At 55.8% G+C, this 27,187-nt stretch overlaps 7 protein-coding genes across 15 annotated transcripts in view; 3 read left to right on the forward strand and 4 right to left on the reverse strand.

The window, feature by feature from the left end:
* Mapk8ip3 (mitogen-activated protein kinase 8 interacting protein 3) overlaps positions 1 to 2,480 on the forward strand; it is a 42,803-nt gene extending 40,323 nt beyond the window's left edge. For all 7 annotated transcript variants that reach the window (XM_059270322.1, XM_059270324.1, XM_059270325.1 and 4 more), the window contains 5 exons: positions 2 to 115; positions 243 to 281; positions 402 to 581; positions 683 to 832; positions 905 to 2,480. In XM_059270322.1, the coding sequence (XP_059126305.1) occupies positions 2 to 115; positions 243 to 281; positions 402 to 581; positions 683 to 832; positions 905 to 1,026 (605 nt within the window). In that variant the 3' untranslated portion in view covers positions 1,027 to 2,480. The remainder of the gene's footprint in view (position 1; positions 116 to 242; positions 282 to 401; positions 582 to 682; positions 833 to 904) is intronic.
* A 27-nt stretch (positions 2,481 to 2,507) lies between these two features.
* Nme3 (NME/NM23 nucleoside diphosphate kinase 3) lies at positions 2,508 to 3,620 on the reverse strand. Its single transcript, XM_059270336.1, has 5 exons — positions 3,461 to 3,620; positions 3,255 to 3,385; positions 3,061 to 3,162; positions 2,874 to 2,986; positions 2,508 to 2,804 (listed from the first exon to the last, which is right to left on the reverse strand). The coding sequence occupies exons 1-5, from the start codon at positions 3,504 to 3,506 to the stop codon at positions 2,687 to 2,689; spliced, it is 510 nt and encodes a 169-aa protein (XP_059126319.1). The 5' UTR covers positions 3,507 to 3,620; the 3' UTR covers positions 2,508 to 2,686.
* A 100-nt stretch (positions 3,621 to 3,720) lies between these two features.
* Positions 3,721 to 4,865, reverse strand: Mrps34 (mitochondrial ribosomal protein S34). Its single transcript, XM_059270334.1, has 3 exons — positions 4,515 to 4,865; positions 4,297 to 4,339; positions 3,721 to 4,214 (listed from the first exon to the last, which is right to left on the reverse strand). Exons 1-3 carry the CDS (start codon positions 4,833 to 4,835, stop codon positions 3,922 to 3,924), a joined length of 657 nt encoding a protein of 218 aa, XP_059126317.1. The 5' UTR covers positions 4,836 to 4,865; the 3' UTR covers positions 3,721 to 3,921.
* A 20-nt stretch (positions 4,866 to 4,885) lies between these two features.
* On the forward strand, positions 4,886 to 11,946 carry Eme2 (essential meiotic structure-specific endonuclease subunit 2). The gene is made up of 9 exons (XM_059270337.1): positions 4,886 to 5,199; positions 5,308 to 5,444; positions 5,809 to 5,901; positions 6,525 to 6,616; positions 6,772 to 6,865; positions 7,017 to 7,132; positions 7,233 to 7,422; positions 7,496 to 9,216; positions 9,982 to 11,946. The coding sequence occupies exons 1-8, from the start codon at positions 4,953 to 4,955 to the stop codon at positions 7,664 to 7,666; spliced, it is 1,140 nt and encodes a 379-aa protein (XP_059126320.1). The 5' UTR covers positions 4,886 to 4,952; the 3' UTR covers positions 7,667 to 9,216; positions 9,982 to 11,946.
* Spsb3 (splA/ryanodine receptor domain and SOCS box containing 3) lies at positions 8,090 to 14,062 on the reverse strand. The gene is given in 8 exon segments (XM_059270330.1): positions 8,090 to 8,879; positions 9,075 to 9,200; positions 9,275 to 9,377; positions 9,456 to 9,643; positions 9,752 to 9,929; positions 12,807 to 12,944; positions 13,630 to 13,945; positions 13,947 to 14,062. Coding segments are annotated over 8 exon segments (1,494 nt in total). The 5' UTR covers positions 14,048 to 14,062; the 3' UTR covers positions 8,090 to 8,535.
* On the forward strand, positions 14,022 to 17,750 carry Nubp2 (NUBP iron-sulfur cluster assembly factor 2, cytosolic). 3 transcript variants are annotated; one of them, XM_059270331.1, is made up of 7 exons: positions 14,022 to 14,429; positions 14,862 to 14,980; positions 15,084 to 15,282; positions 16,141 to 16,295; positions 16,668 to 16,778; positions 17,001 to 17,070; positions 17,568 to 17,750. In XM_059270331.1, exons 1-7 carry the CDS (start codon positions 14,414 to 14,416, stop codon positions 17,711 to 17,713), a joined length of 816 nt encoding a protein of 271 aa, XP_059126314.1. In that variant the 5' UTR covers positions 14,022 to 14,413; the 3' UTR covers positions 17,714 to 17,750. The 3 variants fall into 3 exon arrangements, with proteins under 3 accessions (XP_059126314.1, XP_059126315.1, XP_059126316.1); XM_059270332.1 differs by having other exon boundaries at positions 14,024 to 14,222; XM_059270333.1 differs by lacking the exon at positions 14,022 to 14,429 and adding an exon at positions 14,671 to 14,777.
* A 1,281-nt stretch (positions 17,751 to 19,031) lies between these two features.
* On the reverse strand, positions 19,032 to 23,408 carry Igfals (insulin like growth factor binding protein acid labile subunit). Its single transcript, XM_059269893.1, is given in 4 exon segments — positions 19,032 to 20,959; positions 23,129 to 23,192; positions 23,195 to 23,314; positions 23,316 to 23,408. Coding segments are annotated over 4 exon segments (2,073 nt in total). The 3' UTR covers positions 19,032 to 19,163.
* Positions 23,409 to 27,187: the final 3,779 nt, after the last annotated feature.

Genomic DNA, 27,187 nt, shown 5'->3' on the forward strand with positions numbered 1-27,187 from the left:
GGTACTGGCAAGCTGGGCTTCTCCTTCGTGCGCATCACAGCCCTACTCATTGCAGGCAACCGTCTGTGGGTGGGCACTGGCAACGGGGTCGTCATCTCCATCCCCCTGACTGAGAGTAAGTTCCCAGCCCTAGAGGACACCTATCAAGGAAGCAGCAGCTGCGCTAAAGAGTTCGCCGAGTAGGTGGGCTGGGGAGCCACCTTTCTGGCCAAGCTCAGCCTTCCTTTCTCTCTCCTCCCCAGCTGTGGTCCTGCATCGAGGCCAGCTTTTGGGGCTCCGAGGTAAGTCCTCAGCATTTACCCCCTTGTGGTCTAGGGCATTTGCTATGCTCCCTGCACTCACTGTCTCCAGCTTCCTGCTGAAAATAAGGTAGTCCTATTCTCCTGTCCCTGTTTTCCCAGCCAACAAGACATCTCCAACATCTGGGGAGGGGACCCGCCCAGGGGGCATCATCCATGTGTATGGGGACGACAGCAGTGACAAGGCAGCCAGTAGCTTCATCCCCTACTGCTCCATGGCTCAGGCTCAGCTCTGCTTCCATGGGCACCGCGATGCTGTCAAATTCTTTGTCTCTGTGCCAGGTACACAGATGATCTGAACCCACTTTGCCCACTGTGCTCCAGTAGCACAGCTGTGACCTTTTCAGGAGGTTACAGCCCTGAGATTCCTCTGCCCATGACAGGAAATGTGCTGGCCACTCTCAATGGCAGTGTGCTAGACAGCCCATCAGAGGGCCCTGCGCCTGCTGCGCCTGCTGCAGATTCTGAGGGCCAGAAGTTGAAGAATGCACTGGTGCTGAGTGGTGGTGAAGGTTACATTGACTTCCGAATTGGTAAGTAGGCACAAACTAGAGGTAGGGCCCGGTGTGGGCATGTGGGAGTCCTCACGGCTGCCAATTCTCCAGGGGACGGCGAGGATGATGAAACCGAGGAAGGTGCCGGGGATGTGAACCAGGTGAAGCCCGTGTTGTCCAAGGCTGAGCGCAGCCACATCATTGTGTGGCAGGTGTCCTACACCCCTGAGTGAGAGCCTGCCCTGCCTGATGCCAACTGTACATAGGACCCTACCTGCCTGCTCCCTCGCCTGTTCCCTGGGGCAGTCAGGTTCGTCCATCCCCTTTTAACCTCTCAACTTGCAGCTTTTGCCTGAGGTCCAGCCCCCAGCTGTTAGAGAGGGGTAAAGCGAGTTATGGGGAGTGAGGCAGGAGCAGATGTCTTTCCCATCAGGGAGGAGAGAGCCTCTGGGACACCCTCTCTCCAGCAGCTCCTGGCCCTGGCCAACACCCAGCCCAAATGAAGTAAGTCCCAGGGGCCCCTCAGGGCAAGTCAGGACCAAGATTGCTATGGGCAGCCCCTACAGGTGGCCCTAGCTCCACTCAGGCCTCATTAGTCCTGGCAGGAGCAAGAGCCTCATACTGCCGAGTCTTCCCCAAGTCTACTTGCTTTGCATGCAGCCCTGAGGAAGGGGTTCCTGAGTCCCAAACCCTTGCTCTCCCTGAGGGACCCAGGGCTGGCCACTGTCCTCTGCCCGGAAGCAAGGCTAGGATTGTCTAGATTCCTGGACCTCAGCCAGCCTTCTCTGGGCTTTCCCCCATCTCCAAACTTAAATTCCCTTGGCCCCTAGCCTGGGTCTTACCTGGGAACCTGGCATGAGAGCTCAGGGCCGGCCTCCCTGGGGCAGCTGCTTCAAAGATGACAAATACCCATTAACCCGAGGGATCCCAAGATTGTCCAGCCCCTAATGGACCAGTGTCCTCTAGGCTCTTCCTAGGCACAAGATTCACCTTGGAGGAGCAAGACCCTAGTGCCCTGCCCATCCCAGAAGTCCCAAGGGTAGAATTTCTCAGGCTGCCAGGGCAGGCACAGGCCTCAGGAAGAAGGGTGTCCCTGGTGTCCCCAGAGTTAGTCCTAGGATGCAGGCTCAGCCTCAGGTTAATGGAAGATGGTGTGCTCCCAGGGCCTGCCTCCTGCACAGGGCTCCAAGGAGCCCAGCTCCCGGACACGTACTAAGTGCCTAGGGTTGCCAGCTGTGGCCTGCTCCCTTGGAGAGCAACTAACAAGAGGCTGCCAGGCAGAGGCCAGAAAAGCTGAGGAATGGCCAGGATGGGCACAGTTAGAAACAAGTGTGTGGAGGCAGGTGCTGCCCTGGCCCTGGTCTTACTCTTCCAGGGGCATTGATCAGAGTCAGCTGGCCTCTACTGCCCTTTCCCCACCAGAGAAGCACAGATCCAGGGGCATTGCCCCTGAACCCATCTGGCCACGACAAGCTGCAGCAATGTGCAGCTGCAGGCTTCTCCCTACCATCCTGCCACCTCTCCACTGTGATGTATGTCCCTTGTCTGTTCCCACAGGAGTGTGAAGTGACTGGGGTTAGCTGGGTGGGTGCAGCTGGAGGAAGGGGCCAGTGCAACTCTCCTCAGGCTTTGGCCTTGCAAGTGAACTCACATATCTGCTCTGTATGTAATAAATGTCTTAACACTACTTTTGTCTTGAAACTACACCAGTGCACAAGGGTTTTCTGCAGTTTATTATGAAAACAAAAGGGAGGGATGTGGGAGTGGCTGTCCCTGGACAGACTGGGTCGGGTGGACCTGCACCCACAGCAAGCACTATCACTGCTGCTGAGCTCTGTGAGGACTGCAGAAGACCAACAACCTCCAGGTTGGTAATGCTGAGTTCAGTAGCATCTACTCATATAGCCAGTGCCCGGCGCTGTCCTCCCAGCACAGAAGCTCATCCTCACCGAACCAAAGCGCAATCTCTCTGTGAGCACTTTCCACCGAGTCACTGCCATGAATCACATTCCTGTGTGGAAATGGCGAGTGAGCAGCAGAGGAGGGGTGAAGGGTGGCCAGGGAGTTTGGTAGGACTTACTTGCCAACCTCCACGCAGAAATCCCCACGGATGGTGCCAGGCATGGCGTCCCCTGGGTCAGTGGCCCCTATGAGGGCCCGCGAAGCACGTACGACGTCCAGTCCTTGCCACACCTGCAGGGGCTACTGTCAGCGCGAAAAGAGCTCCCAAGGCCTCACCCTCCCCTTGCAGGTCATGGGAAACTCACCATGGCCACCACAGGACCAGAGCTCATGTATTTAACTAGTCGGCTGTAGAAGGGTCTCTCGCTAAGCTCCGCATAATGCTCCCGCAGCAGCTCCTCGGAGGCCTAGGGGAGGGATAGCTACCAGTACCAGGGCCCCAACCCTAGACCCGCCCGATTCTCTTCCTGGACCCACCAGCTCATTTGCGCACCCATACCTGCACTAGCTTTAGTGCCACCAGCTTGAAGCCCTTCCTCTCAAAGCGACGCACGATCTCACCCACCAGCCGCCGCTGCACGCCATCGGGCTTCACTGCCAAGAACGTGCGCTCGTTCACGCCGCTGTAGGCTGCGGGAGTACTGGCTTAAGGCATGCCCCACCGCGCTGCCCCCAGCCCGGGGCCCAGCCCGCCCTGGAGCTCACCTACGGGGAAGAGATTGGCGAAGATGGTCAGCACCAGGCAGATCATGGCGGCGGACGGGGCGGACCAGGCGGCGAGGGGGCGGGGCCTCCCTTAAAGGACCTTCCGGGCGCGGGCTCCGCAGTCCCAGCACATTTGAGCCTAGGGCGCAGCCACAGGGCCTAAGACCTGCTGGAGTGTACTGGAGCACCGGGCGCCCTACTGCGGACCGCCGCCTTCCCTCCCCCGTACTACGGTACCCACGTAATGAAAACACAACACAGGCCACTTCGTGCGTTTATTTCCAGACGGAGGTATGAGCAAGAGGCCGCCTGAAAATGACAGCCTGTCATCTGCCCCATCGATTCATTGGCAGGTGTGTCAGGACTGTAGGGTCGAACTGTCCACCAAAAGGGAGGTCTGGCACAGTCAAAGACACTTGTCCATCAAATGACTCACATGACTTCTCTGCCCGTTTTGGCAGTTAGACTGGGGTGCCCTTGGCCTTCCCTTTGGTCTCCTGTTTTGCAGGGTAGTCCCAGGGATGCACCCGAGTCCTCTCCAGGTTCAGGAGCGGCTCCTGGACGCTGGTATCCCCGTTTTTCTGTCGTTCAGCGAGGATCATGGCCCGCAGCAGAGGTGGGTAGGGGACAGGGTTCAATCCGTCCTCTGGTTTCGCAGTGAATGCAGTGAAGGCCTCCTCTTCGTGCTTGGGTACCAACCGCCAGTCGTGGTACATGACTTGCTCGATTTCCCGAGCCTTATCCTCACTTTTCCCTGGGGAAAGAAGACAAGCTGACTGGCTGCTGGCTGGATAATCTGCGAACCATCATCGGCTCCAACAAGCACCCAGCCTTACCTTTGAAGGTCAGGATGCCCCAGGCCCTCCCGTGGTCCAAGTTCTGCAGAACAAGAGGGGGAACTGTCAACATAGAGCCCTTTGAGACTAAGTTACTTGGGTAAGGGAGACATACAGGCCCAGGTGGTTCAGGGTGGGTAGAACCAGCCGGTATGGTCCTGGGTGGGCAAGATGAAGAAAGTGCAGGCAAGAACGGGCAGCACGGGGAGAGAGCGCACCTGCGCCGTGTAGTCGGGCCTCACACGCGTGAGGCGCCAGTAGCACGGCTCGTCGTGCTGCCACAGCCAGGACTTGCGGGTGACCAGACGGCCCACGCCGAACAACGGGAGGCAGGCGAGCAGCTGTAGGAGGCGGCTCTCACGGCGCACGTCGGCCCAGGCGCGCACCGGCAGCCGGCGACCCGAATGTGGCCGGGTCAGAGTCTCGTAGTCTAGGGCGTAGAGCTGCGAGTCTCGCGGCTGGTTCCGCTGCTCGCGCAAGGCGCGCACGCGGCGGGCCAGCTCGGCGATTAGCCGGGGTCTCACTTTCTTGCGCGCCATGCCTGTGTCCTTACACCACCGGAAACCTACGCTTCTAGAGCTCTCCCGATCCGGAAGCGGCCGGTGTCCTGTACAAAAGCATCCGGCTACACCCGGAAGCTGTAGGAAGAGTAGGCTATGGCAGACGTAGAACCTAGGAGAGCCAAGAGCCCGCGTCGCGGCCGAGGCCGGGGTCGGGGTCGGGGCCGGGGCCTGGGTCAGCGGCGACCTCAAACCTGGGAGATCTCCGACTCAGACGGCGAAGGGGCCGCCTCCAGGGAAGTCGGCACGCAAACCTCGAGTACAGTAAGAGAGCACAGGGCGGCGGCCAAGGCGTTACGGGCGGATCAGGTCCTGAGTCGTCTGGCGGTGTGCGTGGATCCAGGTGCGGGGCTAGGGGCGGGAAGGCTGGGAACTTGGGGCTGGCCACCCGTCACCCACAAGCTCTCACGGGAGAGGGTGGAATGACCGAGCTGTCGCCTGCCGGGCCCAGCTGTCCTGGAATATGCAGGCTCCGACATCCTGATGGAGGCGCTGGGCAAGCTAGGCTGTGAATGCCGCATCGAGCCGCAGCACCAGTCCCGCAGCCTGCAGTGGAGCGTTGTGAGGCCCGATCCAGCCCCCAGCCGTGTGAGTGTCTCCCTATCACCAGCCTAGTGCCAGTCTTATTTCAGGTTTCACTTTTGGCTAGCGAAGTAGCTGCATTCATCTTTCTTACCTTGCACAGGAGTAACCTAAAAGCTGAAGGATGCTCAAGTCGCATTTCTTAACACAAGAAACCTGAACTCAACTGCTGCCAGAACCTCCTGTTGGCAATGAGGATGGGGTCGGGGTAGTTTCGTACTCTGAGACTTCTAGGGAGCAGTCCTGGCAGGCCAGAACTTCACTGTGTGGAAAGCTGGAGAGTTATTGACAGTGTTTGGTGGCTGGGCAGCAGGGGAAAAAGCCTTGGGTCCACACAGGCGGTTAGCAGGGCCGGTGATGTCCCCTACAGGTGCCTCTGGAGGCGTGGGCTGAGAATGAGCAGGAACAGTTGCTGCTGCTAGAACCCCAGGAGTTTCTTCAGAGTGCTATGCAGCTGACCCAGGTACTTGGGAAAAGACCTATCATTTGACTTGTATGACTGGTTCCCCAGTCTGGGATGGGCTGGAGCTACCGTAGAGCTGTGTTGAGGGTCATATGAGGAAATCTGCTGAGTGCTCTAGACACAAGAGCATGGAAGGTCCTTTGGGAGAACTGAGAATTGTGATCTGGGCTACAGACTGGTCCGGGGGTAAAGGAAGAACCTAGAACTCTGGCTGGTAGTGTCCATATGAGCTGGGTGTGGGATCTGCCTACAGTGGCTGATAATCCCTCACTTGGCTGCTCATGCTCCCTGGACTCAAGGGGAAACAATGCCTGATATTTGCCTGGAGCACAATTCTGCTAAACTCTTTGTGGGTGCTGGTGTCCAAGGGCCAACATTTGTCGAGCATCTGCTGGGCATAGAAGTGGACCAGACGCAAGGGGCCGGCTCACTTCTACACCAAAACCTGGAGTGTGCCTGTGTACTGCTGGGCCCTAAGGAAGCAGAGCCAGTCCCCAGAGAACAGATAGGACCTCTCAGCTTCACCCAGCTCCTCTTCCCTCTGGAAAGGGGCCATACTGGTGGCTGTGGGCCTGCTGCCACAGTACTCCTGTGAAGTGACGTGTGGCTGTTCTTGCTTCCAGATCACAGGCCCACCTTGCTCCATGCCCTGGCTTTCTCCCAACAGCCCCATCCACCCCCGCCTGGCTGTCATTGGACTGGATGCATACCTGTGGTACCACTCTCCCTAACCAGTAGGGTTGGCTTGAATGGGATTCCAGAAAAATGGGATTGCCCCTAGGGGCTACTGTGTCACAGCTGGCCCCACTTGCCCTGGGTGGGCCCTGCAGAAGCAGGAGACTTGGCAGCCCAAAGGTCCCCTCTGTTCAGGTCTCACCAGCCCAGTTCTCAGAAGACATGGCAGCTACAGAAGTCAAAGGAAGCCCGTGCCGAGGTGGCCAACAGTTGGCCCGAGGTGGAGGAGGTGAGGGCTGCCCGAGTTGTTAATGGCTGGCCTTGGTCTCTGCACTTGGGCTGCTAACTTCGGCCTGTCGGAGCTGGGCTCAGTTCCTAGCACAACTGGGTTGGCATTCCTTAGAGGCCATCTAGCCCATACCCACTCTCACGCTACCCAGGCCCTGGTGCTGCTTCAGCTCCACGCAAACCTGGATGTGCTGCTGGTGGCCTCGTGGCGGGAGCTGAGTCAGTACGTGTGTGCCTTCACCAAGGCCCTCTCCCAGCGCCCCTCCAAGTATGTACCCCTGCAGGGACTGTGTGGAGGTGGAACAGGGCCGGAGGCACACAGATGAAGAGTTCTCAAGGCTTGTGTCTTGGTTCCCCTCTCATTTCAGGCAGTACCGGGACTCCTGGGCCTTTTCCTTCTGCACAGCAGGGCACTGGGCCTCAGGCCAGCAAGTGACCAAAGATGGCTCTGGGCTCCGAGGAGTGTGGTGGCGGCAAATCAGGCAGTTCAACCGGGTCAGCCCAGCTGTGGCTGATGCTGTTGTCACTGCCTTCCCCTCCCCCCGCCTTCTGCAACAGGTGAGTTCCCCAAGTCTCCCCCTCCCAGGACTAGGACCTACGGCCCACCTACTCACACCTGTACCCCCTCTAGGCTCTACTGGACTGCAGCACGGAGCAGGAGCGCCTGAGTCTCCTAGCTGACCTCCCTGTGAAGGTCCAGAGAGGCAGGCAGCCCCGCAGGGTGGGACCTGACATCTCACGCCGAATCTGCATCTTCTTGACTACCACCAACCCCGACCTCCTGCTGGACCTGAGCTCTTGACCACACCTGTGACATCCCTGGGCTGCCTCCTGACCATCCGCAGACTAGGACAAGCCTGCCCAAGAGCCTGACTAAGTCACTCTGAGAGGCAGGCAAGGCTTAGGCCCAGCCACCATACTTTTTTCAGTCTGGGGTAGACTATTGTTCCCTGGTCAAATGGAAGCATCGTGGGAGGTGAGGGGGTAAGGGAAGCTGGGGTGAAGAGCAGAGTCTGGAAGGTAGTAGGCAGCAAGGGCCCTGAAGTGACTGGGGCTTCACCGTGCCTTCGACCTGGACACCTGGTTGCAGGGCTGAGTGCCCAGTTGGGCAATTCCCAATTCCAATGCTATCTCGAAGCTTAGGGTACACCCTCAGGAGAAGAGATCCAAACTGCTGGACAGACAGACACAGTGGAAGGGAAACCACAGGCACAGGCAGCTCAGGCCTTATTGAGGACTCTTTAATGTTATAGCCTATGGGAATGAGACAAAACCCTTCACAGGGCACCCGCTGACATCTTTTGTAACGGGCAGGAGCTGACAGCATGCAATTGCAAGTCAGGAAAACCCCATGGCCCTGTGGGTCGGGACAGCCCGTCTCCTTCTCCCTGGGCTGTCAGTGTTCCTCTCTGAGTCAGCAAGTATCCCAGGCTTGTACTCTAGGTCCAGAAGTGTTCGAGCCGCTGTTCCCAAGATACATGGCAACTCAAAGCACAGACAGAGCTGCTTCCCCACCACCAGCACATGCAGTAGGATGGCCTCCACACTCCTGGCCAACAGAGACTGTCCTGGCTTCAGGGAGATGGGGACAAGCCTAGACAGACCTCAGCTCTTCCCTCTCCTGCTGCGCTGGAAGGGACAGAATAAGGTAGTTGCATCCAGCTGGAGAAGTCAGCTTCTTCTGCAGCGTTTCCTCTGACAGGGCCTGGTCTCGGGGCTCTCGGCACCAGCTGTGGCTGTGCCCGAAGCAGGTACAGGGGACTTCCAGCGGTTGCAGTTCATGCTCAGGACCCAGCCCAGCTTGTTGTGCAGCACTTGCTTGAGTCCAGGTGGCAAGGGCAGGCCCTCCAGGGTATCCCCCGAGTTTGGCCGCAGCTGGCGCAGGCGATAGCAGCACAGGTATTGCAGGGAGGTGGAGCTGGCGCAGGAGCGGATGACTTTCATGCTGCTCTTGGCAGCTGTGGAGCAGACCATCGGGTAGAACCTCCTGTTCTGCAGCCGAGTGGCAGCCACTCCTGGAAGGGAGGCTCAGCCTGAGTGCCAGGTAGAGCAGGAACCAGGAAGCTCCTCCCATAATGCACCATGGTGAACAGCTCATGCCACTCTGAACACAGAAGACAGACTCACCTCTGGCCTGCTAACCCCACCCTCTAGGCTCCCAACTCTGGTCTCCAGGGTCAGGCTGAGACCTGGTCAGGAAGGACTCTCACCTATGCACTTCCTGTTCTTGAAGAAGGTCAGCGTCCCATGCCAGGTGTCCAAGTGTACGCCAATAATAGAGCCCTGGCCGAAGCGTGACGAGAAGCTCGTCTTGTCCCCTTTGTGGTGGAGGAGTCCTGGAGCAGTAGATGGGTAAGCCTGGGAGGTCTGTGCCACTGCTAGCCCCACCCACAACCCAGGCAACACCCACCAGTGTAGGAGAGGCCCCAGCTGTCCTCATCCCTGCCAAGCAGGCTGCAGAATGTGTGGTGGTACTTGTCCAGGTCTACATCTGATGTCCCAATGCCCACCATCTGCAAACAGTGGGGCTGGGCTAGTTAGGTGCCTAGGGGCAGGGCCCATGGCAGCTACCCTTTTGCCTGGCCATTTACCATGTCAGTGCCATACACAGGAGAGGTCATCTTGATTTCCCAGAAATGTTGGCCATCCCCTAGCTCCTTAGTGCCCCGGATGGCTGCAGTGCCACAGCTATACTCCATGTGAAAGCTGACCTTGCGGTTATCACAGCTCAGCAAGGTGGCCGAGGACTTGTTCAGGTCATCCCAGACCCAATCAAAATCTGTAAGACAGAGGGCCCAAACTAGGCAGGGCTGGAGCAAAGTGGGGTACCTTGTGGTCCCAGAGAACCTCCCCAGCGCTCCACACAGGCGCTGGTGACAGTACTCACCCTCATCCTCCTCACCACAACGGCAGTCCTTGCCACGGTGTGTTGTATGGAGGCTGTTGCAGAAGGCAGCCTCATTCTGGCCCTCACAGTCACAGAAGGACTCTCCTGTCACAGGCACGGCACTGGGGATGGATGGTGGCAGGGAAGAGTACTCAGGGTCAGAGTCTGAGTCGCTGTGCTGGGAGGAAAGGGGTAGATTATTCTACTTATGGCAGTTTTCCCATTGCCAGGCTACCTGACCCCTTCTCATAGCCACCAGAGAAGAATCTAGACACCTGTGGTTCTCCAGTGTACAGCATAAGCAACCTCAGTGCTAAAGCTGGACTTCTAAGCCTGCAACAGTACAGTGAAATGAGGCGGTGGCCTGGGGGTGTGAGGGGGGGGTGGAGGACAGCTTCTCACTTGGCTTCTTAATGGATCTCTGAAACTCAATCTGCACAGCCCTCAGCCCCGACTGCCACAGCCCATTGAGATGGGCCCCTCTAGCACCCACCTCCTGCCTTCTCCAGGTAGCACAAGGTCTCCTAAATCATGGGGCTGGTACTGTCAGCAAGGTGTAGCATCCGGCTCCTCACAGCCTAAGATCTAAGCCTTAGGATGTGTGCTCCCACTCCATGCCGGGTACTTAATGAATCCTAATGGGCTAATGGAGCTGCTTCAAGTCCCAGCTGCAGCACACCCCTCCTAAGGTGCAGTCCTGTGGCTTGAGCTGAGTCTTCGGAGCCTGGTGGAGGTGTAGATAAAGCTGGGCTGGTCAGGTTCCAGCTACTGACACTATTCCTGTTCAGTCCTCTGCAGGCCCTCGGATCCCTGTTTGGGTGCTAGGCTAGCTGACTGGCAGTCCTGAAGCTTTGGCCTCTGCCTCCTTGAGCTGTCTGGCTCTGCCATACCCCACACAGTCCATGACCCTTCTACAACCTCAGCAGAGCACCACCACATCAGCTCTACCGTCTATATGGACACACAGCCCACCTCTTATGAGCAGAGCACCACCACATCAGTTCTACCATCTATATGGACACACAGCCCACCTCTTATGAGCAGAGCACCACCACATCAGTTCTACCGTCTATATGGACACACAGCCCACCTCTTATGAGCAGACCACCACATCAGTTCTACCATCTATATGGACACACAGCCCACCTCTTATGAGCAGAGCACCAGGTGATCACTGCATTCTCTAGATGGGAGGAGCACTCAGCCAGTAAGAGGTGCTCAGACCAGACCTTTCACCCCATATTCTTTTCACAATATTCAGGCTCTCCACTGTCCTGCTCTCTGCTTCTCTTGCAGTTATCACCAGCTCCTTGGGGAGGGCCCCAAATCGCACACCAAGTCCCAAGAACCATCATGGTGGTTGTACAGTATCATGAGCAGGTGAGGAAGGGGCCAGCAACAGACAGCTGAGGGGAGACTGGAAACTGACCTCCAACTCCAGGCCCTGTGTGCTGGAATAGGGGAGTAGTAATTCTACAAGGAGCCAGACACAAGATGTTTTGTCAACCAAGGTTAACTTAGGCTCCTCAGAAGACAACCTGAACAGCTATCCTGCCTGAAGGAAAGGCTTATGCCCCAGATAGAGCAGACCTTGTATCCACTGGCAAAGATGGCATCCTCTAAGGCCAAGGCAAATCCACTGAATCAGGAGTCAGGGTTTAAGGTCAATCTAGGCCAGGAGGGAGGGACCAGGGACACCAGGAACTCACCGCCATCTGACTACATGGCACGGCAAACTCATCCCATCACAGGCATGAGTACCGCTGCTTCCACCCCTCAGTGATGACTGTGAGGCAGGAACAGGCACACAGGCTGTTCCAGAGTACCCTGTCATTGGGTGTAGCTGAAAATTTGGGCTGACCCCTCAAGCTCAGAGGCCTCCAAGAACAGCAGGGACACTGCTGACCCAGTCAGTAAATCTGCGGCTTCCAAGTTTTCCTCACAACCTGGTGATCCCATGGGCTTCTAGAAGGGACTCTATGTTGTAGGGAGCTATGACATCAGAGCAGAGGCAATACAGGGCAGAGCCAGAATACCAGTCCAGTATAGCAAGACAAATCAAGAGCCACCCCCAAGATCCTAGTCAGGAGCCTTAAGCCGGCATCTACCCTGTGTCCTACATTCCTGGGCCTCCCTGTGCTCAGAATCTACAGCAAAGCAACTCTTAGAAATTTGAACCTACAGATTTAAAAATTAATAAAAATAAAAAGGTGTTTGTTGATGACCTGAGTTTACCACAGAGTAGAAGGAGAGAACGAAGTCCTGCAAGTTGTCCTGACTTCCACATGTTCGTCATAGCACACATGTGCCCACACACAATAAATAAACTGCCTCAAGTCCAAGGCCAGCCTGTGTTACAGTGTGAGACTATTTTTAAAATAAAAAAGCTGGGCATGGTGGCACATGCCTTAGATCTCAGCACTTGGGAAGCAGAGGCAGGTGGATCTCTGAATTCAAGGCTAGCTTGGTCTAGTTCCAGGTTAGCCAGGGCTACACAGAGACCCTGACTCAAAAAGGGAAAAAATTTCACAGATCCTTTTATACACAACAGATGGAGGTATTTACACACATGAATATAAAGTGAACATTTGTGTAGCAAAAGAAACATCCAGGGTCATCAAGATGGTTCAGCATGTGTATGCTTGCTACTGCACATCAGGGACAACCTTAAGTTTAATCCACAGATCCCAAATAAAGGTGGAAAGAAGAGAACAAACCCCACAAAGGAAAAAAAAAGTCTCCTGATAATCTACCCATTAACTGGTACACAATAATAAACAAACAAAAATATCGAGAAGGTGGGTACCAAGTTGGCAGAGCTGATGAGCAGGCATCTGTTGTACACTGACCAGCACTGTCCAGGATTTACATTCCCTGGGCAAGGATCTCTGTCAGTCTTGAGTCTTTGTCACACTCAGGCTAAATGTTATTTACCAGGCCAAAGAGCCTTCCTTCTAAGCACGATATACCCGGAGACAGTCCAGTCACCTGCCTCAGCGTCTTTTTCACTCACTATCCATACACTGGTCATCACCACCTTGCCACTGGGACCTACCTGCCCATCAGAGTCATAGCCCCAGTTAGTGGTGCCTGCCAAAGCCACGGTTCGGGCATCTGTGTCTCGGCGGGCTGCACTCAGAACAAAGTGCCATGCCCTGCTACTCCGAGGACGCCGGGCCATAGTGGAGAGGACCTGGAAGAAAAAACAAAACAAAACATAATTGTAAGCCTTAAAAACACATATGTGCCAGAATACCCAAACAAGGACCATACCCACACCCCACAACTCTGTCCCCTGGCATTTCTGGGCCACCTGGCAGGCCAGGCCATAGACCCACCAAAAGATGGGGACTCCAGGAACTCCCACAAGCTCATACCTGGCTCCAGTATCTGAGCACCTCAATCAAGCCCAGGGCGACGGTGTGAAACGCAACCCAGACACCCATGACTCTGGACATGCCCCAGCCCATCTTTGCATTCCGTTCAGGAGCTGCTGCCCCTCAGGCATATGACACTTAACTTGCTCCTCCTCCGCTGTCCACTTTGGCAAATGGCATCCCCAGCATCCAGTTCCTCATGCCAGAAACACAGCTGTCATCCACTCCTGACACCCCTTCTTCCAACACACCTGAAGTGGTTCCTCCTTGTCGCTGGAGACCCACTGCTTCCTGCACCACACAACTCCCTCTTACCCATCCCGCTCCACACTACAAACCCAGTTCCGTCTTTGGTAACATCCTTAAACTCTACTCCGGCCTTGACAAAATGCAAGGCTCTGGGAGGGCTGGATCTCCTCTCCCGAGTGGACTGTCTGGGTCTAATAGTCGGCTCTGTCCTAGTTGCCTCCCGTCCCCTGCAGACCCACTGCACTACCCTACCTCGCCCCGGTCACCCACAAAGGGGCCGAGCGCGGCCGCGCCCAGCACTCCACAGCAGTTGGGCTGACTGAGCGCCGTCCAGGAGCACACAGAAGGAACCCAATGAATGAACCCGAGACGTCCCGGGACGCGGCCGCGCCCGGCCTCCGCGGGGCCGGAGGTTGCTTCCCTCGCCCGAGGCTCGCGGATCTCGCTACGGCGATGCTGCTGGCGCCTGGCTCCGAGGTCCCCGCCCAGAAAGCCGAGCGCCACCGCCGGGGAACAAAAGGTGGCCGGTCTGACCGCCTGCAAGGTCAGCGCGCCGCCCGCCGGGCCTGGCCGGGCCGGCGCGGCTCACCTGCGGCCAACGCGCTCCGCGGGCGCTGACCCACTTTCCGTTCCGGCCGCGACGCAAACAATCCCCGCCCCCGCACTGCATTGGCCCGGCCGCCGAAGGCGGGCCCTCCCGCGGCTTCGCGCGGGGGCGGGTCTCGCGAGACAGGACTGCTGTCGAGAGGCTTGTACGACCTGTCAATCCTGAGCCAAAGTGCCTACTGGTCCTCGCTAGAGCTGTCGGAAAGAGTCTCGCATCACCATTGGACAAGCTTGCGGAAGTGGGTCTGTGTCCGTGGCGTCATCATCAGTTGCCAGGATCGGGAACGCTTTAGGTGATCTGATTGGCTGAAGAGTGCGTGGCCCGGCCTCTCAAAATGAGTCAGGGGCGGACCCTGGTCGTCATTGGTTCAAAGGCTCGGAGAGTTAGGAGAGGAAGCGGAAGGAGCCGCGAGGAGCGGCTGGTGGCGGGATGGAGGCGGTAGCCGGTGAGCGTGCGGGTTGGCCGAGCGTGAGGGGTCGGGGAAGTCTGAAGGCGGACCGAATGCAGCGGTCGAAAGCCCGAGACGCCAATGTGCGCCATGTCCCCTTGTTTACTGAGCATCCGGGTGACGCGGATGGGTCCTCAGCTGTACTCCTCGCAGAGAGCGGGAAGCCCTCTGCAGATTCTAATGTGGAATCTATGCGTTCGTGCACAAGTGCCGCCTAGCCGTGATAAACTATCCTGTTAGTTTCCTCTGTGTCTGTTGAAATTAGCTGGCAGTTTGAGGATTTATCCCGTGTGCACATACATGCCTTCAGTTGCTCCACTTCATATAGAAGTGAGATCGAGACAGGTGTGGGACTTCTAGAAAGCCTTCTACCTGGGTGCCTTTGTCTTTGTCGCTCTCCCGGATACCCCAACTCCTGTTTCTCACCAGAGCCCGGGAACCTGGCCGGCGTCCGAAACATTATCCTTGTCCTCTCTGGAAAGGGGGGCGTTGGGAAAAGTACCATCTCCACGGAGTTGGCCCTGGCGCTACGCCACCAGGGCAAGAAGGTGAGGCCCCAACCAGGGTCGACAGCTGCTGCACTTACTAGTCTCTAGCTCCCAGCAAGCCTGGAAGGCTTCTCCCCACCCCTCAGCATCCGCCTTCTTTCAGGTGGGGATCCTAGATGTAGACCTGTGCGGTCCCAGCATCCCACACATGCTCCGTGCGCAAGGCAAGGCAGTGCACCAGTGTGACAGTGGCTGGGTGCCTGTCTTTGTGGATCAGGAGCAGAGCATCTCCCTCATGTCTGTGGGCTTCCTGCTGGAAAACCCTGATGAGGCCGTGGTGTGGAGGGGTCCCAAGAAACATGGTGAGAACTCGGTGAGGGGAAGTCCCCCAGCTGACTCTTCAGTATCTCTTTATTGTGCCTACTTTTCCTCTTATCGTGGCTGCTGCCTTTGGGTAAAGTCAGAATCCAGCCCTGGCCTCTTGGTAGTGGAGACTTTGTCCCACTGGAGTGCTCACGCATGCCCACCCAGCAGAATATGCACACTCCTGTGCCTCTGAGAAGCCTCTCACAGCCTCTGGATGGAGGGAGTGCCGTGAGACCAAGATCAAGGGAGAAGCTGTGTTTGGCATTTGTTGTTAAACCACCAGCCACTCCGAGTTCAGTTAGGAAGGGAGGTCTTCGGAGAGCCTCGCCCTCACTCAGCACACGCAGGTGTAAGGCCCCACGGTGTGCAGTGGCCCAAGTGCCGAGCTTCAAGGAGGGAACGCTAAACCGTCCTAGCTTCAGTGAGAGGCTGCCTGGAGGAATAGCACGCTTAGGGTGAATGGCTTGTTACTCCTGGATGTGCCAGCAAGGTGCTTCAGGACAGGCCGTTTTCTCTGGGCTTGAGGGCGCAGAGGCCCTTAGGAGACTCAAGGTTCCATCCTCACCTGGGGCCTTCATGGAAGCCGGCTACAGCCCTGTAGGGTGGAGTGTATGGAGACAGTTCAGGGCTAGCAGGTGGTACAGCTGTTGGAAAGGAGTGCCTGTGGGGGCCTTGGAGCTCTGCCTCCCCAGTTACCTCGCAGACCAAGGACCCTTGCTGCCTTGTGTGGCAGGTGTTCCCATTGTCCCCTGGGAGCTGCCCAGGAGCAACTGGTAGATCCTAGAGCTGGAGAAGATGGGCCTCCCCCTGCCTAGCCCTTTCTCAGGTCACCGCTGGTCTCTGGGTCTCCGCAGCACTGATAAAGCAGTTTGTGTCTGACGTGGCCTGGGGGGAGCTGGACTATCTGGTTGTGGACACGCCACCAGGGACTTCTGATGAGCACATGGCCACTGTGGAAGCCCTGCGCCCCTATAGGCCCCTGGGGGCCCTCGTGGTCACCACACCACAGGTACCACTGGCATCTCCTCCAACCTCACCTGGGGTGTGTGTGTGTGTGTGTCTGTCTGTCTATGTGTGGCATCTCCTCCAATCTCACCTGGGGTGTGTGTGTGTGTGTGTGTGTGTGTGTGTGTGTGTGTGTGTGTGTGTTGTCTGTGTGTGGCATCTCCTCCAATCTCACCTGGGGTATGTGTCTGTCTGTCTGTCTGTCTGTGTGTGGCATCTCCTTGAATCTCACCTGGGGTGTGTGTGTGTCTGTGTCTGTCTGTCTGTCTGTGTGTCTTTGTTCTGATTGGGCTGGGCAGTGGTGGGCCATGTTCCCAGCTGGTTACTTGGTTCTTGGCTGCCTTGTGACTGACTAGCCCCTCACTTTGATCTACAGGCAGTGTCTGTTGGGGATGTGAGGCGGGAGCTGACTTTCTGTAGGAAGACTGGGCTGCAGGTCATAGGAGTCATAGAGAACATGAGCGGCTTCGCCTGCCCACACTGCGCTGTAAGTCTTGGAAAGTGAGGCTATTTCAGGGTCTGAGGGAGTACAAAACAGGGCATTCAGTCAGGGACTTTGAGTAAGTAGGTCCCTGTCCATCAGTTCAGGTAAGTGACTTCCTGGCTAGAGAGGACACTGGTACTACCCGGGCATTCTCCCTGGCCCAGATGGAGGTCTCACCCTGGCCGTGGGTCTGCAAACTGGACCCTCACAGCCCTTGTTTTCTAGGAGTGCACCAATGTCTTCTCCAGGGGCGGTGGGGAGGAGCTGGCCCAGCTGGCCGGAGTTCCCTTTTTAGGTAAGTGTCAAGAGCAAGCCAGCTGGGGCCCCAAATCCCACCTCCCAGGCTTCTGAGTGGGTCTGACTGAAGTGTTGGGCCTCTCTTCCGTATGTGTCCCATTTGAGGTTTATGTGGGCTGCCCACCGCCCAGCTGTGTTCTGGGAATGCATGTGTCAGGGATACCAGGTTCCTGCCACTTGTCCCCCATTGTTTAAGTGGGAGGTCACGGGGGCCAGCAGCTTGAGCTCCTGGTAAGTGAGTGGTAGGTTGGCATTCTCACCTGCTGCCGTCTTATGTTAGGCCCCCTCTTGTTTTTATTTGTTCACTGGGGAGGGGGTTGTGGGTGTGCATATGCCACAGTGTACGTGGGGAGGTCACATAACAGTTTGTGGGGGTCACTTACCGCCTTCCACCATGTGAGTCCTGGGTATTGAACTCAGGTCGTCAGGCTTGGCAGCAAGCTCCTTTACCCACTGAGCCATCTTGTCGCCCTTTCCTGGCTTTTGTTGTTGCAGGCTCTGTTCCCCTCGATCCCCAGCTCACCAGGAGCCTGGAAGAGGGCCGTGACTTCATCCAGGAGTTTCCCAAGAGCCCTGCATACTCTGCGCTCACTTCCATAGCCCAGAAAGTTCTGCACAGGATGCCCGCTCTGCTCTCCTGACGGATAGTCTCATAGCCGCCTCCTGTCACTGTGTGCTCTGGTCACAGACTACAGGAACTCTGGGAGCGGAGGTCCTCAGGACTGTCTTGGGACCTGCCTTTGCTGACCTGAGCAATGGCTGGTCTGTGTGATTATCTCCATGCAGTGGAGTGACATTTCCCAGTAGTGTTTGGGTAGAGTTTACTTACCATCAGCAGCTGAGGGGATGGCTTGGATCCTAGTTTCTTAAGATAGTCACAGCCTTAACCTCCAACCTATGGGCTTTGTCGAGCCCTGGTCCCTTCTGCCCCAGATCCACAGGCTGCTCCGACAGTCACACCATACATGAGCTGGCCAATACCCTGAGTGCCCACAAGGGCTGTGCTATGGAGCCTTCTGTGGTACACTGTGTGGTTTACAGCTACATCTGGTTAACTTACAGGAATCTGCCATTAAACATATCACCCCACCTTGTGAAGAGCTTAGCATCCAGACCCTTCTGTCCTCAGTGAGATGGCTTTTGATACATTCTAAGGCTGGAACAAGCAGTATTAGTAAAGATATAAAGGGGCCTGAAGATGTGGTGAGGATGTGTGTCTTGTTTTGGGGGATGGGTGTGGGCATGTTGTGTTTTCAGAAACCCGTGGGGTCTGCTAGGCACATTAGTGAAGGCCTGGGGCAGCTGCAGGCCATAGGATGAGCGTTCAGGTGTGAGCTGAGGCCCAGAGGCCCTCTCCTCCTTCTGGAAAGGTCAGAAAGGAAAGCAGATGGTGATCTGTTGTCTTCCTGGGGCAAAGCTGAGGTTTCAGGGGAGTCTGGGGGTCTGGGGCGCCTTGCAGGGGATGGTTCCTGCAGTCAGATGGGAAGGCGCTGTCCTCAACTCCTACTGTTACTGCCCAGCGGTGGGCAGTGTGGTGACCTCCACACCTGGGATCTGGACAGCTGTGAGAACCCCACCTGGCTCCAGTGCAGTGCCCTGAGGGAGGGATGCAGTGCCAGCATTTGGGGAGACTTGAGTGCCTGCAGTTCCTTGGGTTGGAGGACAGGGTCCTAAGAAGCCCTAGAGGACCCATATGGACACAGCAGGATGAAGTGGGACACATGTTCCCAACACCAGCAAGGCACAGACTGGGCTCGGCAGAGCTAGGACAAGACAGAAGGCGTGGGGACAAAGAACATGGAGACCACAGATCACCTTTTCCCAAGTTCACACTCAAGGTTGATTTAATTGTTGCCAGCAGGGAGTGCTGCTGAGCACTTGCCTCCTGGTTGGGCCCTCGGGCACCCAGCCTCATAGCTGCCAGTACTGCTCTGCTTCCAGGAAGTGAGCAGCCCAGGCCTGGCCCCTAGAGATGGGCAGGTATTTTCCCTTCCCCCACTGGCTTTGAGAGCCAGCTTATTCTGGTAACAGTGAGAGACTGTCCTGACCACAAGGCAGCATTAGGCCAACCCAGGCCAGTAGTAGCCGGGGTCAGCAGTGCACAAAGTGAGTTTCGCTGATGTCTCGTAGGTCGAGGCCTGAGACGTTGGCAGGGCCGGCACAGGTGATGTTGTTGAAGGTATACACCGGCTGGCAGTCATCCCCCTCACAGACAGTCTGAACAAAGCGGGGGACAATGCTGGGGTTCTGCAGGGCAAAGTCACGCAGTGCCTTGAGGGGACAGCTGCAGTCCCAGGGGTTGTCATCAAGCCACAGGCGCTCCAGGCCATGCTGTGGCGAAAAGGTCTGCAAAGAGTTATTCCTGAGGCTGAGGTAGCGCAGCCGCCCCAGGGGTGAGAAAAGGCCTTCAGACAGTGCCTCCAGGCGGTTGTGTGAGACGTCCAGCCAGAAGACCCGCTGCAGGGGTCTCAGGCCATCCACAGACAGCACCGACAGCTGGTTGTATGAGAGGAGCAGGTACTCGAGCTGGCCAAGGCCCTGGAAAAGCCGGCGGGGCAGATGTGTGAGCTGGTTGGCGGTAAGGTCGAGCTCCAGCAGCTCGGAGAGCCCCGCCAGGCTCTGTTCTTCCATGCTGGAGATGCTGTTGCCCCTGAGGAAGAGCCTGCGCAGCCCCGAAAGGCCGGCGAAAGCGTGCAGGCGGATGCGGCCCAGGCAGCTGTGCTCCAGATGCAGGCTGTGCAACTTGCCCAGCCCCTGGAACACCCGCTCCGGGAGGCTCCTGAGACAGTTGCCAGAGAGATTCATAACAGCCATATTGAAGAGGCCAAAGAAGGCACCCACCTTGACCTCGTGGATCTGATTGTCATTGAGTGTCAGCACCTCTAGCTGGCCCAGGCCCTCAAATGTCTTCTCACCTAGCTGCCGGATGCGATTGTGACCAAGCTGCAGCTCCTCCAGGAAGTGTAGATCTTTGAAAGTCCGCGGCCGCAAGCTAGTGATGGCATTGTGTGCCAAGCGCAGGACATGCAGACCCAGCAGGCCCGGGAAGGTGTCCTCCAGGAGCCCTGCCACGCGGTTATGGGACAGGTCCAGCCAACGCAATGCCTTCATGCCCAGGAAGGCACCAGGGGCCACAGCTGTGACCAAGTTGTGGCCCAGGTACAGCTTCTGCAGCCTGGGCAGGTGTATGAAGACGTTGGCCTTGATGCTGCGCAGTGCATTCCTGCTCAGATCCAGCTCGCGCAGCTCACCCAAGCCGCAGAAGAGCGAAGGCTGCAGGTAAGCCAGTTTGTTGCCGGCCAGCACCAGCTCCCGGAGGTTACCCAGGCCCTGGAACACCGTGTCAGGCAGTACCACGAGGCTGTTCCAACCCAGGTTGAGGGCCCAAAGGTGACCGAGGCCCTGGAACAGCCCCTCTTCCAGCCGGCCCAGGAGGTTGTTGGCCAGGCTGAGGGAAGCCAGGCGGGGTGTGTGCGTGAACAAGCCAGCAGGTAGGCCCCGGAGCAGGTTCCGCTCCAGGTGCAAGTGGTAGAGCTTCTGCAGGCCCAGCAGTGCCTGGGGCTCCAGGCTGCTCAGCCAGCTGGCCTGCAGGTTGAGGAAGTCCAGGCTGGACAGGTTTTGGAAAGCCGCTGAGGGAATGGAGGAGAAGTTATTGCCGTCAAGCCACAGGACCCTGGTGCCCACTGGTATGCCCTCAGGCAGCTGCGTGAGGTTTCTCGAACTGCAGAAGACGCTGAGCTCATCTGTGTAGTCGTCATAGCTGCAGGTACAGACGACGGGGCACTGAGGGCCCTCGGCATCTGCTGATGCTCCAGGATCTGTCCCCTGCAGGTCACAGGGGCCTAGTGCCACCCAGAAAGCCAGAAGCACCACCAGTGCTGGGCCTCCTGTGGGGAGAAGGGCTTGGCAAGGAGGTGCCCAGAGGACTGTGGCCCAGGATGTGAGCCAAACCCTGGGCTTCCCTAGACCTCGGCCATTGTAAGGGAAGGATGTTGTTTGTACACTAAGACATTTGGTCAACCCACTTTGATACCAAGCAGACAGCGATAGGGTAGCCAGGTCCTAGGCTTTGAAGGCACTTCACCTTTCCAACTCCTGGAACCAGCAAGTGGTGGTCCCCATCTCTCTGCAGGGACACCAAGGACTTGGCTCTTCATTTCACCCTGGCTTCACAGGCAACCCGGGCCCCGGCCACTAGGCCATGTGGCAGTCTGTATCCTCTGGGGTATACACAACAGTCAGGCTGAAAACCAGAACCGAGCTGCTGGCCTAGACCTGGCTGTTCCAGAATATTCTGGAATAGACCCAGGCAGCATATTCATTTGTGGTCCTCAATGACTAGACAGCAAGCTGGGCACTCCCTGCCCGTTAGGCCCCCAGATGGGGGACGCACATCCTATTTTGCTCCCCAGTAAATGCAGGCTGTATATTCTGTTGGCAGAAGAATGGGGTCTAGAAAACCCTGACCGTCTACATCAACCCACACGGACTCGGACTCGGCCAGCACCTCAACTCTAAATCTACCTCAGGGGTATGCTGAGAACTCCAGCTTAGGTTAGGCAGGACAGCGCTGTTCCGCACCTACACGGTATGCGTCTGGTGTGACTGCATAATGGTGGTTTTGGGGCAAGACTGGCGGGACAGCCCCGGCCGGCATCATGGTAGCACGCCAAAGGAACTATAGCTAGAAAGATCGCAGGCTGTGGCTGGTACACCAACCATCCTGGCAAGCTATGAGCTAGGACTGTGAGGAGCGCGGAGTCCTGGTTTCTGCACCTTGTCATACTCGGGTTAGGTACTTACTCCTGCCTGCCCTGCCTTCGGTGCCACCACCAAGGGGAAGCGTAACAGAGACCCTCTGCGGTCAGGATTAGTAGTATCCACGACCCAACCCAGAATTCCCACCAGCGGGTCCAGGGCCAGCTACCCTCAGAGCAAATGGCAGGGGATTCGGGTTCCTCACCTGTCCTCGGGGCCATTGTGCCTTGTACAGAACTGGCTGCAGGCAGGCAGTGAACGAGGGCCGTCTAAGTGCAGACTGCTGCCCTCTGGATTTCCTCACGGCCAGTAGCTGGCAGCCTTAAGCTGGCCCTGCCCCACACTGCTGTCTCCTTTAACCCTCTCGTGCTGGGTAGTTAGTCTAACAGCAAGTGTCCTGGGTGCAGAGATGCAGGGAAGAAAGTCTCCCTCAGGGAAGAGGAGGGGCCTCTGAAGGCTGCCCCTGTAGGGTTGAAGGGAGAGAGGCTTGTTGGAGTAGCCTTACAGGATTTGGTGCTCAAGGTAGACGGCCCTCGCTCCAAGTAGGTTCAGCCAAGAGGAGGGTACACTAGGGGAGCTCTCGGGTCCTGGGGAGTCCCCGACTCACCCCCGTACTGAGCAGATGGCTGTGTCAGGTTAAGCAGCAGATGCCTGTTTCTTACAGCCCCGCCCATGTTTCGAGCACGTTGTCTGAGCTGGGGTTTCTTTTCTTTTCTTTTTTTTTTTGTATTTTTGTTTTTATGAGACAGGGTTTCTCTGTGTAGTCTTGGCTGTCCTAGAACTCGCTCTGTAGACCAGGCTGGCCTTGAACTCACAACAGAGATCCGCCTGCCTCTGCCTCCCGAGGGCTGGGATTAAAGGTGTGCGCCACCGCAGCCTGGCTTGAGCTGGGGTTTCTTAACAGCCTGAGTGGCTTCCGCCATTTGTGCTTCCCAGTCCAGGGGTTTGTCCAGGGCCCAGTCTCAGCCCTCCTGTGACCTCTAGGTCAGCTGGTGTCTGGCCACTGCCCCTCCCCCAGGGCCTCTTCTAGGAACACCTGGCAGGGCCACCAGCTACCTCATGTTTGCTTTCCCCAACACAACCCTCCTGGGCAAGGCTGGCAGGAAGGCAGTGGGGCACCCAGGCCTGAAGGGCCAGAGCCAGCCAGCTTCCACAGGCTCCTTGCTGTCCTCAGCAGCAAGGAGGGCCTAAATACCCACTACTTCCTTGTGTACAGAGACCCCAGGAAACACGCTGCCCCCGGGGGAGGTTTCGGGGGCTGCTCGTGGGGCCCTCAACCTGGCCCTGGCTCCACTCACCCTGCCGGAACCACATCTCAGCTTCCTTCTCCAGGGCCTGAGAGCTGTGACCTGGTGGACACTCCGAAGCTCAGCAAACCCTGCCTTGAGCTCTGTCCCTTTGCCCTGCCTGGGGTGGTGGGAATGCACACGGGAGGGGCCAGGAAAGGCAGTGCTGGGGTTCAGGAGGGGCAGCTTCTCAGGGAGGTTGTGGGCTGTTAGGCCCTATCTCGAAGCAGACGGAGGAAGTGGACAGGTCTGGGAGGGGCAGGGGGCTGTGGCTTCCACTGTGCTGCCCCATCTCTAGGGCATTTTCCAGGTTATTCCAAAGCCTTTTTTTTTTTCTGGGAAATTATAGATCGGCAGGGGGGAAGGCTCCGCCCAGAGCCACAGAGCAGTTTACACAGTAAAAGTGCGACCTCAGCGGGGCTGTGGGGCCAGTGGCCAGCCTCAGGCTCTGTTGGGAAAAGGAGCCAGGCAGCAGTGGCCAGGAGTCCCTGTGGGTCCCTGCTTTACTCTGGCCTAGGATCTCCTCCTGGCCACTGCAAGCACCGCTTGATGTGGTGTGGAAGCCTTAGCAGGCTCTTGACAGCTGGGTTAGACCCAAGTCAGCACCTGAAGAGTTCCCTACTCCCCAACAGCCCAGCTATTCTGTCCAGTTTTACCTACAGGGGCCGTGCTTGAAGCCCATGGGACCTGGGCCTGTGTCTAGCCCCGAATATGCCAACAGATGCAGAGCACACCGGGCCTGCTCCTTCAGACACCATCCAAGGGAGATGCTGCCGTCCTAGCTGGGACACTCAGTCCTCCCTCCAGGACCACTCACTGTGAGGCCTGAAGGGATGTGGGTGTTTCTGTGGGGGCAGGACTGGAGGGTCCACACGGCAGTGTGCCTTCCCTAAACTGCCTACTGGTGTATGGCTGTGCTGCTGTTCTGTGTTTTCTAGATCTCTGGTTAGGCTGAGCAGCCTAAAACTGTCCAAACACGAGACCCAGAGGTTTTGGCACATCTGTGTTTTAGCCTCTTGCCGGTTTCTGTCAGGTCATCTATCAGTCTGAGATTTCTGAAATCCAGAAATCCAGATACAAGTCCGGTCCGTAGCTTTAGGCTTTTCATTCCTGTGTTCCCACTCAGTTCTGTGTGTTCACGCACACAGTGCCAACATAGGAGCCAGGACCCGTGTGCAAAGCTCCGGCACACCTTACTCCCCCAGCCAGAGTCAGTAATTTCATGGTTTAATTTTTTTTTTTTTTTTTTCTGAGACAAGGTCTCAGGTAGCCCAAGCTGGCCTTGAAGTTGATATGTAGCAGATGTGGCTTTAGACTCCTGGGTCTCCTGCCTCCACCTCCCAAGAGCTGGGATTACAGCTGGAATTAAGCCACCATGCCGAGGCTTATTTTACATTTCTGCAACAAGACCTTACTGTGTAGTCCAGACTGGCGCGCAAATTCACAATGACCCTCTTGCCTCAGCCTCTGGAGTGCCAGACTTATAGAAACGCACCACCAAGCCCAGCTAATCCTTCATAATGTTTTATGAAGTTTGATTTATCAGACTAGAATTTCGAGTCCTGTTTGCGTTTGTACCCTCTAGGCCCCTCAGAGTCACCTCTATAATCTGTTGTCTTGCCATTGACAGCTCACCTTGTGTCTTTGTCTTGCTATCGGGAAATGACCATTTCATCCTCAGAATTAGACACTGCCATCACTGCTCCTCCTGTCTGAGTCCTCCCAGCCAGGACCTCCACGGTCTCCTGGGCAGCTGCCATTTCAACAGGCTTTGCCATACCTTCTGACATCCGGGTGGCAGGGTGAAGATTCCAAGTGAGTAAACAGCTTGGTTTCTCCATGTTCTGAGTCCATGGTATGTCCATATGGTATCTTCAGCAACAGGGTCTAAGTCAGTCCTGGAGGGTAGCCAAGAGTATTGGCAATGGCCTGTAATGGCCTGGAGGGGAGGTCTGTGGGGATTTTGTTTTTTTGTTTTGTTTTGTTTTGTTTTTTGATACAAGGTCTCTCTATGTAGCTCTGGCTGTCCTAAATCTACCTGCCTCTGCATCTGCCTCCCAAGTGCTGTCTATGGGATCTTATTGGTCAATAACCTGCAAAGAGGGAACCCATCCCTGGGACGAGGTTTCTATTTGCTAGCAAGTGGGGTCTTGTTGGGATAGTGTGCCCTTGTTATAAGACAGCTCCATTAAAGCTAATTTGTAAAATTTATGTGTGGTGCCTTTGTAGGGCAGAAAATGGCATCTGATCCCCTAGAACTGGAGTTAAGAGGTGATTTTGGAACGCCATGTGGATACTGGGAATCAAACTCAGGGGAGAAGCCTGTGCTCTGACGGCTGAGCCACTTCTCCGTCACCCTTTATGTGTGTATATGTTCTAGGAGGTCTCTATATGGTTTTTTCTTTTTCTTTTTTTTTTAAGGTTTATTTATTTATTATGTATACAGTGTTCTGCCTGCACATATCCCTGCAGGCCAGAAGAGGGCGCCAGATCTCATTATAGATGGTCGTGAGCCATAATGTGGTTGCTGGGAATTGAACTCAGGACCCCTGGAAGAGCAGCCAGTGCTCTTAACCTCTGAGCCATCTCTCCAGCCCCCCTCCTCCAATAGGGCTTTCTCAAGAGGCCTTTAGTATTAGTTATCCCTCCCTATAATGTCTTCTCTACCTGCCCCCCACCCTCACTCCAGTTTATCTCTTCCTGTTCCATTATTTTCCTTGAGCTTTGTGTACCTTTTGTCTCCTCCAAAAGTTGAAATCCCCTCCAAGGCCCTTTAGTAACTTCCTGACCTCTGTGGCTATTTCCAGACGCAACGCACATCTGAAGATTCAAAGCTAACATCCACAAATGAAGAAAACATGTGACATGTGTCTTTCTGAATTTGGGTTTCCCCATTCAGAATGATTTTTGTTTGTTTTGGAGTTGTGGCCCATGGCTAGCTGTTAGAGGTCAGAATATTTCTAATTCCGTCCATTTGCCTGTGAATTTCTTGATTTAGTTTGTGTTTTGTTTTGTTTTTACTTTCTCAGTTATATGTATTTCATATTTTGAGAACTGTTTGGTTCTATGCCCCATTTTAAATAGGGTTGCTTGTTTTCTTGATGTTCAGAGTTTTGTTTTGTTTTGTGTTTAGTTCTTTGTATATTATATTCTAGATACTCTCTGTCAGATGTATAGCTGGTAAAGATCTTTTTCTATTCTGTAGTGTGTCTCTTTACACAAATGATGGTGTCTTTTTTTTTTTTCAAGACAGAGTTTCTTTGTGTAGCCCTGGCTGTCCTGGAACTCACTTTGCAGACCAGGCTGGACTTGAACTCACAGAGATCTGCCTGCCTCTGCCTCCTGAGTGCCTGGATTAAAGATGTGGTCCACCACTGCCCAGTATGACAGTGTCTTTTTCTGTACAGAAGCTTTTTAGTTTCATGTGTTCCTATTTGTCTGTTGTTGGTCTTAACGCCTGTGCCCCCAGGGTCCTGTTCTAAAGACCCTTTGCTGTGCCTGCACGTTGAAGTGGATTCCCTGATTTGGGAAATTGCTCTTATGTTGAGGTCCTTGGTCCATTCAGAGTTGAGTTTTGTACAGGATAAAAGGTAAGACTCAAGTTTCATGTAACTATCCAATTCAACCATCACTGTTGTTGATGATGCTGTCTTTTTTTTTTTTTTTTTTTCCAGAGCTGAGGACCGAACCCAGGGCCTTGCGCTTGCTAGGCAAGTGCTCTACCACTGAGCTAAATCCCCAACCCCCTGTCTTTTTCAAGTGTGTATTTTTGGCCTCTGTTTAAAAAAAAAATCAGGGCTAGGCACCAATCTGTGTGTATAACAGAATATCATTAGGCACCATTACATGGACATTTTTTTCCTCTCCAGTCATGTTTGGTTCTATCCTAGGTCTCTGGGTCATCCAGCTTGTGGATCCTGATGCTCCAGGCAGTATGGGGTGGGCTTACTCTCCTGGATGGGTTTTAGGCCACTCCTTCAATCTCTAGGCGCAGACCCACACGGGCAAACATCAGTGGAGCTCAGGGAACCCTGTAGCAGAGGGGGCGGAGCCAGACTGTAGGAGTCAGCG

The sequence above is a fragment of the Peromyscus eremicus genome, chromosome 8a (genome assembly GCF_949786415.1).
Source record: "Peromyscus eremicus chromosome 8a, PerEre_H2_v1, whole genome shotgun sequence".
NCBI lineage: Eukaryota > Metazoa > Chordata > Mammalia > Rodentia > Cricetidae > Peromyscus > Peromyscus eremicus.

Excerpts from the sequence above, each read along its gene's own strand:
- Nme3 (XM_059270336.1), bottom strand. The coding sequence starts at position 3,506 with ATGATCTGCCTGGTGCTGACCATCTTCGCCAATCTCTTCCCCGTAG. Across the intron at positions 3,386-3,460 it reads CGCCAATCTCTTCCCCGTAG|CCTACAGCGGCGTGAACGAG; the intron begins GTGAGCTCCAGG and ends GTACTCCCGCAG. Across the intron at positions 2,987-3,060 it reads CTGGTCCTGTGGTGGCCATG|GTGTGGCAAGGACTGGACGT; the intron begins GTGAGTTTCCCA and ends TAGCCCCTGCAG.
- Mrps34 (XM_059270334.1), bottom strand. The coding sequence starts at position 4,835 with ATGGCGCGCAAGAAAGTGAGACCCCGGCTAATCGCCGAGCTGGCCCGC. Across the intron at positions 4,340-4,514 it reads GGCCCGACTACACGGCGCAG|AACTTGGACCACGGGAGGGC; the intron begins GTGCGCTCTCTC and ends CTTGTTCTGCAG. Across the intron at positions 4,215-4,296 it reads GGGCATCCTGACCTTCAAAG|GGAAAAGTGAGGATAAGGCT; the intron begins GTAAGGCTGGGT and ends TTCTTTCCCCAG.
- Eme2 (XM_059270337.1), top strand. The coding sequence starts at position 4,953 with ATGGCAGACGTAGAACCTAGGAGAGCCAAGAGCCCGCGTCGCGGCCGA. Across the intron at positions 6,617-6,771 it reads GGACTGGATGCATACCTGTG|GTCTCACCAGCCCAGTTCTC; the intron begins GTACCACTCTCC and ends CCCTCTGTTCAG. Across the intron at positions 7,423-7,495 it reads CCCCCCGCCTTCTGCAACAG|GCTCTACTGGACTGCAGCAC; the intron begins GTGAGTTCCCCA and ends TACCCCCTCTAG.
- Nubp2 (XM_059270331.1), top strand. Across the intron at positions 15,283-16,140 it reads GAGGGGTCCCAAGAAACATG|CACTGATAAAGCAGTTTGTG; the intron begins GTGAGAACTCGG and ends GGGTCTCCGCAG. Across the intron at positions 17,071-17,567 it reads GGCCGGAGTTCCCTTTTTAG|GCTCTGTTCCCCTCGATCCC; the intron begins GTAAGTGTCAAG and ends TTGTTGTTGCAG.